General features: G+C 37.7%; 1 protein-coding gene across 2 annotated transcripts in view; it reads left to right on the forward strand.

Moving 5' to 3' along the window:
- Nup153 (nucleoporin 153) overlaps positions 1-12,247 on the forward strand; it is a 47,402-nt gene that overhangs the window by 29,731 nt on the left and 5,424 nt on the right. For both annotated transcript variants that reach the window (XM_075969754.1, XM_075969753.1), the window contains 5 exons: positions 614-736; positions 3,170-3,778; positions 7,803-7,994; positions 9,028-9,891; positions 11,887-12,240. In XM_075969754.1, coding sequence (XP_075825869.1) covers positions 614-736; positions 3,170-3,778; positions 7,803-7,994; positions 9,028-9,891; positions 11,887-12,240 — 2,142 coding nt within the window. The remainder of the gene's footprint in view (positions 1-613; positions 737-3,169; positions 3,779-7,802; positions 7,995-9,027; positions 9,892-11,886; positions 12,241-12,247) is intronic.

The raw sequence follows: 12,247 nt of genomic DNA on the forward strand, positions 1-12,247 counted from the left end.
TGCATATACATATTTGTAGGCAAAGCCTACAAATATTAAAACTAGTAAAAATTACTTTGCCTTATTTTACTAAAATCAGTAAAGTTATGATTATTGAATGTGAAAGCAAAGTGATAATCACTTATTCAGCCATTATCAGCAGCTGCTAATCTCTATATATAAATCTTATTTTCTGCTCTGTTTTACCACAGTTGTACTACAACAGGGATATTTTTAATCATAGCATGGGTTTCTCGGTGTGAAACCAGTTGAAAATGACTTTGGTTAGATTTTTTCAATTGCTATTGATCAGATCTATTATTTCAGGTATTGGACAAACTTCCCATTTGTCATATATGGCTATTGCTTCAGTTTGTCTTCCAGGGAGTTCATTGGCTGACAGTTTTTTTTTCTCTGCGTGGGGGCTTGAGGGGAATGTACAATGTACGAAATAGTTTTTACTTTTGCAATGGCAGATTACCTCTGCTCTTTTTTACTTGCCCATTATTTTTGAATTGCAGTGACTTTCAAAGTTTTAGAAACTGATCAAAAAGTTGTTTTTGAAATTGTTTTAACTCTAATCCACTGGTATTTTTTCTTGGCTTAATAACTTTTATAATTTAAAAAATTACAGCTCAAGATAACACTGTAGTGAATAGTTCAAACTATAAGAAGCGAAGTGCCACTTGTGAGGACCCTTTTAAACCTGCAAAGATTCTGAAAGAAGGAAGTGTTCTAGACATTCTGAAGACCCCTGGTAAGTGAGTGGCTGCCCTTGTAAAAATCTCTATTGAAACTTAACAGTGTCATGAATGTTGTTAACATTTAAGTTTTAAAAAAAATACATTAAATGCATAGAAAGGTGACTTGTGATTCTTGTAGATATTGTACCGTGTCAGTTCTTTAATGAGAACTGTATTAGAAACCTTCACTTAGTTCTTTGTCATTCAAGGAATCCATGACACAGGGAAATCTATCTCTTTAAGTTGTGGATATTGAAAGAGAAGATGCCACCCTTTTCTGTCTTTTTTATTGTCATGCCTTTTTCTGATGATAGCATTGGACTACGATCTCACAGTATTTTCTAGTTTGGTATTATGTACAAATTGGCTAAATTTGCCAAAGTGTTATCTATTTGAAGGATAATGCTCAAGACTTGAAAGTTAGTAGTTAGTGCAATGCTTATTTTTTTATTAACGTTTTTATATGTACTCAGGTATAGTTTAATTATATTATACCTGAGTGACTACATATAAAAACATGTAATGATCAGGTCAGGGTAACAGGTAATTTGAAGAGGATGACTAGAAATTAAATAGGAATACATTTTTCAGTTTGAAGTTAAAGAGAATTTTTAAAGTTTGAATTGTAATGAATAGTATATAGATGTAAGGTTGTTTCTAAATAAGGTAACCTAATAGCCCAGAAAGAATGCATATTTACTCAGCAGATGTGTGTATTCAGTGTATAATGGATTAAGGTTGAAAAATAATGGATTAAGGTTTAAAAAATAACCTTGTCCTTTATAACAAGGGTCAAAGGATTAGGTTGTTTGGGTTCAGTTTCCTTCCTTTATAGATAGTGCAAAGTATGGCTGAACTTCAAAGTACATGGACTAGAATTAACCAATTATGTAACTTTTTCACCACACATATATTTAGAGCTACACTTTTCTTCATAATCTTGTCCCCTTTAATTAAACTTTAAACAGAAAAAAATTTGAGTCTTCATTTGGATGGAATTGGGAAAATCTGACAAAGGAAGGAAAAAGAACATGTAGTGGCTCCCAGAAAATTGCTACTGTGATTTTGCCAGCCTTACTGATTGCAATTAAACTCATAACTGATAGGGAATTGCTAATCATGGGAAGTATATAGAAGTTCGTGGATTGTATTCCCTTTAGGCTAAAAGCAATTCACTGGGTTTTTTATTTTATTTTTTTTTGAATTCAGGGTCTCACTGTGTGACCCTGGCTGGCTTAGAAACACTAACCAGGTTGAGCTCAAGCTCAAAATGATTTGCCTGCTTCTGCCTCCTAAGTGCTGGGCTTAAAGATGTGCCCTACTATACCCAGCTGGATAATATCTTGATATCAGTGGAACACCTTTACCAATCTTCTTTTCCGTGGCACTAAAAGCTGGAAAACTAGATCCCTGATGGTGTATGTAATGTGAGAGGTACATTACAGGTTTTAAATAAAGACATTTCCGGGACACTGTGTCAGTAGTTCAGTGAATCAGTTTAATGAAAGGTACCCTACCATTCTAACCCATAGTTCCATGTGAATATTTTTCTTGGTTGTCAAAATATACCATTAATAAACATTAATAAACAAAATAAAAGTACTCTGAAATTGTATTGAAGAGAGATTTCATGCATTTGACTTCAGTTTATGTGACCAAAATTCCTCTTTGTGAGTGTAGATTGGATCTTAATCACTTTGTATATGTAGGCCTGCCCAGAGGGTTTGCCACATCTTTGGGATTTTCATCAAACTATGCCTTTTTAAAGTTTACTGCAATTAAAGATAATCCTTGTCTAGGCTTGGTGGTGTACACTGTAATTCCAACACTCAAGAGATTGAGGCAGGAGGTGATGCACTCAAGGTTGACCTCAGCTAGATAGTGAGGTATAACAAAATATCCTTACAATCCTGTTGCATTGGAGGAACTTCTGTCAGATAGTTAATGCCTGTTTGACTTAGCTAGAGTTACTGAGGGTAGATTACCACAGCAATGGATTAAGACTAGGCAGCACTCAAAGATTACAGATATTAAGGTCACTTCACTTAGCTGTGGGAATACCTACGAGGGATGGATGAGGAGGAAGGCTAAGAAGAGTATTAAGTTCATTGCTGCAGAGAGGAGAATAAAATGTGGACAGCAGTGGTACCTGACAGTAAGTTCAAACGAGAACATCAGACTAGAAAGTTTTAGAGGGAGAAAGTGATGTGTAGTGTAAAGATGATCTGTTCTTATACTTAACAGAATTTTAAGTAGGTTTAAGTGCCATATGTACCCAGATTAAATATGATTGTGTAAGTAACCGACAAAAACCTTAGTAGTTCTTGGATGGTATTAACTTGGTGATAATATAAATGTTTTCCTCCCATAATATTGCAGTTAATGCTTTGATTAGCAGAGTCCACTGCCTCATTTTAAAAGAACATTCTTTTATTTCCCCACTGTAGGTTTTTTATCACCAAAGGTTGATTCTCCTGCTGTTCAGCCCACCACTACAAGCCCAATGGTTTATACAAGACCAGCCATAAGTACTTTTTCTTCTAGTGGAATTGAGTTTGGAGAAAGTTTAAAAGCTGGATCATCATGGCAGTGTGACACATGTCTCCTCCAGAACAAAGTCACAGACAATAAGTGTATAGCCTGTCAAGCAGCTAAACTGTCACCGAAAGAAACTGCTAAACAGGCTGGAATTGGGACACCAAGCAAAAGTGACAAACCAGCTTCTACATCAGGGACAGGCTTTGCAGATAAGTTTAAACCAGCAGTAGGAACTTGGGATTGTGATACCTGTTTAGTACAAAATAAGCCTGAAGCCGTAAAATGTGTAGCCTGTGAAACACCCAAACCTGGCACTGGTGTGAAGCGAGTCCTCACGTTGGCGGTGTCTTCAGAAAGTCCTGTGACTGCTTCCTCTTCTAGCTGCACTGTGAGCACTGGTACACTAGGATTTGGAGATAAATTCAAAAGGCCTGTGGGATCTTGGGAATGTCCAGTATGCTGTGTTTGTAATAAGGCTGAAGACAATAAATGTGTCTCCTGTATGTCTGAGAAACCAGGTATGTTTTACACTTGTATGGAATAGTTTTGCGCTTCACTTAACTGTGAAACAGTAACAATCTTGGTGTTTTAAACGGTTGCAGATGGAACATTTCTTCTTAATCCTAATTTTTAAAAACCACTTTGTGGTTAATATTAGACTACCTGTTCACTTAGAATAGGTTGTGAACTGGTTCATTCTATACTATACCTGCTCTTTTTGTGTACAGTTATTGGGAATATTCCTCTTTGTGATAATTGATGTGGTTGACAAATGAAGATAACTGAAAGCTCTCAGAATGGGGTAGTCTTTCTCAGACCTTCATGCCTTGTCTTCTTTTGTCTGTAGAAATGAGGAAGGGGAGTGGTCATTTATAGGAGGTTCTTTAAGAGCTAGGCAGTCATGCTTTATGCTAGTGTCTCTTTTCTTAATATTATTGGTGCTACCTGTAGCCATGTGCTGTCTACCAGATTGTACAGTGATTGCAATTTAATTAATTGGTGAAAAATTCTTAGCTTGGTTAGAGAAATGGAATTTGGTTTGAGGTCTTTTTTCAAAGTTAGAATTACTGATTCATTTTTAAATTCGTTTTGGGAGTATGTGGTAATATGGATAGTAATTAACATGTTTGTGTTAGGAGTGAAGACTCCTGCTTTTGTTATATCATATTACATTAGCTGTATTCTGTAATGTGGGGATCTGTTACTAGCCAGATTCCTTGCCTGAACTCTTAAATCATGCCCCTATTTCTAATTTCTTCTGGTGTCAAAAACGAGCTATCAGAATCCTCATTCAAAATATTTGACTCTTCCCATCTGGCACTGTCTCCTCACCTCAGAAAAGGCATGCAGGAAGCTAGAACTCTGAGTTGACAGATGGGTAATGAAACTTTGAATCAGGAAGTAAATATATGCAGGAACAATGGAATCCTATGAAAACGACACAAGCTTTACTCTGGGCACAATGCCCTGTCATTTTCAGCACAGGGATGATTTGGTCAAATTTTAATTTTTTTCTTACTAGTTTTTAGATAGGTTCTAACTACGTAAGCAGAGGTTCTAACTATGTAAGCATTGCTAGTCTGGAACTTGATACAAACATAACATACATACCACACATACATGTACACACACACCAAATTTGGCCTGGAACTAGAAGTCACTTGCCTCTGCCTCCAGCCCTCATTTTGGGGGGGGGGGGGATTGTGTGTTTGTGCATCTGTTTATAAGCACATGTGTGCTAGCCTGTAGAAGCCAGAAGATGGTATTGGATTCCCTGGAACTAGACTTAGAGGGAACTAAAATCTTTTAAAGAGCAGCAAGCAATCTTAAGTGCTGAGTCATATTTCTAGGCTTAAACTTTATTTTTCAAGTTATTTATAGATTTATTTGTTTTATTTTATGAGTGTTTTGCCTGTATGTGTTATATGTATGTCTGCATGCATGAATGTATGCATGTGTACCATGGAGGTCAGATGAGGGTATCAGATCCCCTAGAATTAGAATTAGGAATGGTTGTGAACAGTGTACTTCAAAGGCATCTTAAGAAGATTATGAGTAATGTAATGGCAGATAATGGTGATAAGGAATGAGATGATGGAGTTGATAAGGGAGGATTTAGAACAATGTATGGTTAAAGATAGATTAACTTCACACTGCTGAAGTTGGCATTCAGATATATTTGTGAGGCCTTTGGCTACATCATAGGGCCTACAGCTCATTACTTAGGGCTGGGGTGTAGATTGAGATCATAGGAAATAGTTTGATATTTGAAGTCAAGTGAGTAGATGTGAGTTGAGTGAATTAAGGGATAGAGCTCCAAGCTGAACTCTGCTAATTTAAGGGCCTGGAAGAAATTAAACATTGAACTTGGATTAACCATATAGAGGAAAACACTATGGCAGAATAATCTCTGAAGAAGGTGACTAGAATAAGACCAAGACTAAGTGTTTTAGTAAGGGAACTAAACTATCCATAGAAAAGATGACCAGGCTGGGAAGAATACTGCAAAAGATGTGACAGGGTTCTTGCACTCATGAACCTTCAGTGACATGCATAAGACCTGCACAAGACCATGCATATCTGCCAACATTCCAGCACAAGTGGGAGAAGGGCTTATGAAGTCCCGTTCCTGTTTGCTTTTGGCTGTTGAGGGAGGGAGACTTTTTTCAGTTATGAGCCCCCTGATAGGTAGGTAGCTCATGTCCAAGTGGTTAGTCTACAGTCATGAACATGTGGGTAAGGCTTTGTGTTTTTTACATACATCCAAATAACAACTATAGAAGAGGACATACATTTTTAGACGTGGGTGGAGGTCATGGGAGTTCTTGGAATATAGGAGAGGTGGATATGATGAAAATACATTGTACTCATGAAATTCTCGAAAAGAAATGAGAAAACTCAACAATAGAAGGCTCAGACAGATTGATTGTACTTGGGAAATATAAAGACTGGGGCCTTCTAGATAAGCTTATAAAGCAGGGAAGTGTGGGTTGCAGATAGAGATGAGGAAATGGTTACACTAGTGCTTAAAACCATCACTGAAGGTGAGAGATACTTTGTCAGGTAGGTAGTGGATCAGTGACGGACACCAGACAGCAATTTTGCTGGCAAAAGAGAATAGAACATATTTAAAACTGCTGAGACTGTTTCCATGACTATGGGAGAATGAACAGGTAGAGCTTGTGTAGATGGACCCAAGGATAAATGGCTGTATCTGGGCTCTGGTTTATACATCATACCTTGATTCCTCTTTCCAGTGTCATTTGAGTGAGTCATTACCTTTATTTTCTTTCTTACTCCTTTCTGTTTTCTTCCTCTTTTGCACACTTAAGATCTGTCACTTGCTGGTTGTGTTACCATATGTTTGTTTATATATTTTTTCCCCTTTTAGACCAGGAGCATATTTGTTTCATATTATTTTAGTAATCTTTATGTCTTATAATTCAGTTACGTTAATAAATACCTGTAGAATAGCTTCTAGTGAGAATGTGTAAAAGTAATAATAGGCTTGGGGCTAGTCTGTGGGAAAATTATTTTTCAAATAATTTCAATGTAGATGGCCATGCATTTTGTGTTTTGCCTGAAATTTACATCTTGTATTTTACATGTCTGTAATAATTGAAGGAATTTGGACATTATTAAGGACATGTGTGGCCCTGGCTGGCCCGAAACTTGTTACAGAGGCCAGACTGATCTTGAACTCAGCTGCTTTGCCTACCTCTGCCTCTTGGAGTGTTGGAATTAAAGCCATGTGCCAGCAAACCCAGCCCTTTAGTCATAAAAACCCTAATTTTTCACATTTTCTCTTTAAATGCTGTTACTGGGAATCAAATTCAAGTTTCTTGTTTTTGAAAGATATGTACTTGACTGACTAAGCCATCTCCCCAGGTCTTAGCCCCTAATTTGTGAAAATATAGCCCACCTGTTTTTCTCATTCCATGTGTCTGTGTGGGCTGTGCACATGTATATGGTATGCGTGTCTGTGGTGGCCTGGTCTTTTCCCCTATCTTATATCTTTGATGCTGGGTCTCATTAAAACACAGAGCTGGCTAATGTGATTAGTCTGCTTGCTAGCTAACTTGCTCTAAGGTTCCCTTGTTTTCACCTTCCAAGGCTGGAATTATAGGTGGGGTATGCCTATAATTCTCAGGGATCTCAGAGGGGAACTGTGGTCTTTTCGTTTGTTTGTAAGCACTTGAACCACTAAACCATTATCCCAGTCCCAAATTTTAAACAGATAAACTGGGATTAGCTCAAACTTGAATTTAAGAGTAAACTCACTAAGGTTATAGCAAGATGTTTATTTGCAGTGTTAAATGAAATATGAGAAGTCTGTCCTATTTAGAACAATATAAGGCTCCCTTTCTGGCTGTGTGTATGGTTTAATAGGAAGGGTTAAGGAAATTTGAAAAAAAAAAATGTGTAGTCAGTGGTGTCATTAAGGATGGTACTACAAGAGTGAGTTTCAGGATGTCCAGAGCTACCCAAAGATGGTATGATAATGTAAATTAAATTTTTCATCAGTTTTCCCATTGCTTCTAGGTTCGGTATCTGCCTCAAACAGCAGCCCTGCCTCTGACTCTCTGTCTTCTGGAGGCTGTCTAGGATTGGATAAGTTCAAAAAACCTGAGGGCAGCTGGGACTGTGAAGTGTGCCTAGTGCAAAATAAAGCAGACTCTACCAAGTGCATAGCATGTGAAAGTGCAAAGCCAGGCACAAAGTCAGAGTTTAAAGGTAAGGCGTTGAAAGAAGCTCTCTAATACCTAGTTACAAGTGAATATATGGGGGCAGATTTGTTTTTCAAGGAACCCATTCTCTGAGTAATTATGGAAAATGAGACATGGTCCTTGGGTTTTTTGTTTGTTTTCTTTTTTGTTGTATTTGTGGATGATGGTAAAATCAAATTAGTTGCATCTTAGTGTCAAGATCGGTGTATCTGGGTAAGGAATTTTGTGTTACTCAGTTTCCAGGTTGGGGTATGAACTTGACTATTCCATAACTGAAAACTTAACACCCTTAGGACTTTACTTTAAATCATTTAGCCTCTGAGTATGTCTGAGTACAAGAGAACTCTCAACACAAATGGTGGCATAGGCCAGTAATCTAGTATTTGCATCACCCAAAAGCCTGACCTTTTTTCCCCTTGGCTTTTTTCCTCCCCCGAGGCAGAGTTTCTCTGCCTTGGAGCCTGTCCTGGAACTCTGTCTGTAGCCCAGGCTGGTATCAAACTCTTTTCCCAAAGGCTAGTGCAATGCTTTACCTTCCAAAAGGGCTTTTTATACCTGTCCTAAGCAAACACTGCCGTTTAGATATTGTGATTTCCTTCTTTCTTGTCAGGAAGTTTGTATATCACCTACCTTTTGTTTTCACATTTGTTTTTATTCAGGGTTACTTTTGCCATGTTTTTGGTTTTTATCCTTCAAGCTGCCTGGACCTCACAGTATTTTGTGTGTCTCAATTTATCCTCCCAGTATTTTGTGTGTCTCAATTTATCATAAGGCAAATCTCAGCTCTAAAATTGCTGAGTTTTAGAGGATATATGATTTCGATTTTTTTTGTAATCATTCATAGTTTCGATCTCTAGCTACTGGATGGGGAAGTACCTGCTGTTCTCAGTGTCCTCACCAACACATGTTCTCTCACCTTTCTTGACCTTCCAGTCTTAGAGATGGAAGTGGCATATAGGCCTTTTCAGAGCTGTCCTATGATGTGGTTTTCAGGATAAGCACATTAATTTGGTGTCTTTTTGTGTTTTCTATTTTTGAAGGCTTTGGGACATCTTCATCTTTAAATCCAGCACCCTCAGCCTTCAAATTTGGTATCCCGTCATCCTCTTCTGGACTTTCTCAAACTTTTACAAGCACTGGAAATTTTAAATTTGGAGATCAGGGAGGATTCAAATTAGGCACTTCATCAGACTCTGGGTCTACAAACTCCATGAATACAAACTTTAAGTTTTCTAAACCAACTGGAGATTTTAAATTTGGAGTGTCTTCTGATTCCAAACCTGAAGAAATTAAAAATGACAGCAAGAATGATCATTTTAAGTTTGGACTGACTTCTGGCTTAAGCAACCCAGCTTCTTCAGCTCCATTTCAGTTTGGGGTATCTACTCTTGGGCAGCAAGAAAAGAAAGAGGAGCTCCCAAAGTCTTCATCTGCAGGCTTTAGCTTTGGTGCAGGTGTTAGTAACCCTCCCACTGCTGCTACTGACACCACAGTGACCTCAGATAACAAGAGTGGCTTCAATTTTGGACCCATAGAAACTAAGGGTGTCTCGATGACCCCTTTCACATACAAGACAACAGAAGCAAAGAAAGAAGATTCTTCTGTCACCAAGGGTGGGTTCACTTTTGGTAAAGTAGAGTCTGCCTCAATGTTTGTTTTGGGAAGGACAGAGGAGAAACAGCAAGAACCTGTTACTTCTACTTCTTTGGTATTTGGAAAGAAAGCTGACAATGAGGAGCCAAAGTGTCAACCAGTATTTTCCTTTGGAAATTCGGAGCAAACCAAAGATGAGAGTGCTTCCAAGCCAACATTTAGTTTCAGTGTGGCAAAACCATCTGTGAAAGAGTCGGAGCAGCTAGCCAAGCCCACGTTTTCGTTTGGAAATCAAACCAGTACTACAACTGGTAAGTACTAAAAAACTGTTTTTTACAAGTTGTGTTTAGAAGTCTTGAGGGAAAGAGCTCAGACTTTTCTGTTTTAATTGATCCAAATACCCATGGCTCTGATGGGATCTAATTTGTGAAAAACAGCTGTAATAGAAAGTGCAAGATGGGACACTTTATATATGTCTTTCTATCATTTGGACATTATAATTAAAATTGATGCATTTTTATGTTTTTATTTATAAGTATAATCACTTGTAAACAATCACTCATGGATAACGAGTCAAAGCATTTGAGAAACATAGGCAGTAAATATAATTAAACTCTAAGAAAACAGATAATTTTGAGAACTAAGAAAGGGGGAGGGTAAAAAAAAAACCATTAAAAAGCTAAAGAAGATTGTTGAAGTAAAGCTGTCTGGCCGGTGGAGTAGTAGGAAGAACATCATCTAGAAAGTCTGACTACTGTAATGGGGTTTCCCAGAGCAGTGCAATGACAGACAGCTGCATTTGTAGGGACTTTGAAATTAAATGGTCTAGGGAAATGTTAGAACATTGACGTGAGTATTTTCTGAATGTAAAATAAGACACCGAGGCTGGAGCTATGCATACTGCTCTTTAAAGAGGATACAAGTTTGGATTCCAGCACCCATTTTAGGTGGCTCAGAACTGCCTGTAACTCCAGCTTCAGAGATATTTGATGCCTACACACATTTGGTTAAAAATTAAGTTAAAAGGACACTGGTCTTAAAAATGGAAATGACTGAGCTAGCTCTTAATTCAGTGGTAAAGAGAATACTCTCAAAGACTTGGGCAAAGCCCTGGGTTTTATTCCCAGCATCAAACAGTGACCTACAAATGCAATAATCTTGAACCATTTTGTAACTAGCCAGATTTGATCAGACATAAAAGCAAAATGTAGCTATTTTCAGACATGCAAAGATTGTAAATTGGACACTTTCATTAACATCTTTGAAAAGTAATTTGGAAACACTCAATGAATTATTAACCCCCAAATGAGAAATTCACATAGCCACGAGCAGTTTTTATTTTTACTTGGAAATTTGTAAACAGGCTGCTCCCCCCACCAAAAAACACCAGAATTAAAATTACTTGTCATTTGATCAGATTTGACCTTACCTTCACCTATAGCATGTTGTGCAGCATTGGAGCTCTGAGATATTGGGAAAGTGGAAAGGAAAGCTTGTTGGGTTATAGATTCATGATTACCATGTAAAAATCTAAAGGTTCCCTCCAAGTTGACAATCAGTAGTTGTACAGCATAAACATGACTTGTATGTTCTAAGTGTTGTAATTTACAATGGTGATAATGCTGAGCATAGAAAATGAACCCATTCCTGGGGGAAAGTATTTCTCCTGTTCACCTCATTTCAGTTCTTAGATTTTATACATCTTGTCAAGCTAAGCTACTTCTGAAATTTGTAGGAAAAGTGAATGGACAAGGAATTTGAGAATGGCATGCAGGCACTAATTAACAATCTGATGACAGTGTCAGCCAAGGAAATAGATGTGTACATTGCTAATTTAGGGTGCCACAAGTGTGACATTGTGCACTAGTTAGCAGGAGTTAGCAAATGCTGAGGTCCAGTCAGTATTGTGAGGAGGTTAACTGGTTGATTTGTTCATGTGGATAAATTTCTGCTGCTGTAAAATGACAAACGGTATGGTCAAACACATAAAAGTACACCTCGTTTCTTCTATCAGGATTTGGTTTCTGAATACAAAGTCAAGTTAGATTTGGATGTGAGGTGCTGTGTATTTCTTATTAAATTTATATACATAGCCACAGGACTTTTTATTTGAATGTTTGAAGGTCTTTGTCTAAAGAGAAAATCCATAAATCATAAAAGGTAGACACTTTGACATTTCAAAGTGTTAATAGATGTTTATTTGATGAGTCAAACTATAAAATAATCTTAATTTATATAATAGGAACATTTTGTTAGACAATTTGTTCTTAAGGATTTATGTTTGTTTCTCAATTATTGTTTTACAGATCAAGGTGTAGCAAAGCCAGTGTTTAGCTTCTTGAATAGCAGTTCCTCTAGTTCCAGTGCACCAGCCACTTCATCCAGTGGTGGCATATTTGGTAGTTCCACCTCTTCCTCCAACCCTCCTGTGGCAGCCTTTGTGTTTGGACAGGCCAGCAATCCTGTCAGCAGCTCTGCCTTCGGTAACTCTACAGAGTCCAGTACATCTCAGTCTTTGTTATTTCCTCAAGATAGCAAGCCAGCCACCACATCCAGCACTGGCTCAGCTGCCCCTCCATTTGTGTTTGGATCAGGAGCCAGCAGTAACAGTACTGCATCTTCCGGGTTCAGTTTTGGAGCTACCACATCAAGCTCTTCAGGTAACTT

The sequence above is a fragment of the Microtus pennsylvanicus genome, chromosome 4 (genome assembly GCF_037038515.1).
Source record: "Microtus pennsylvanicus isolate mMicPen1 chromosome 4, mMicPen1.hap1, whole genome shotgun sequence".
NCBI lineage: Eukaryota > Metazoa > Chordata > Mammalia > Rodentia > Cricetidae > Microtus > Microtus pennsylvanicus.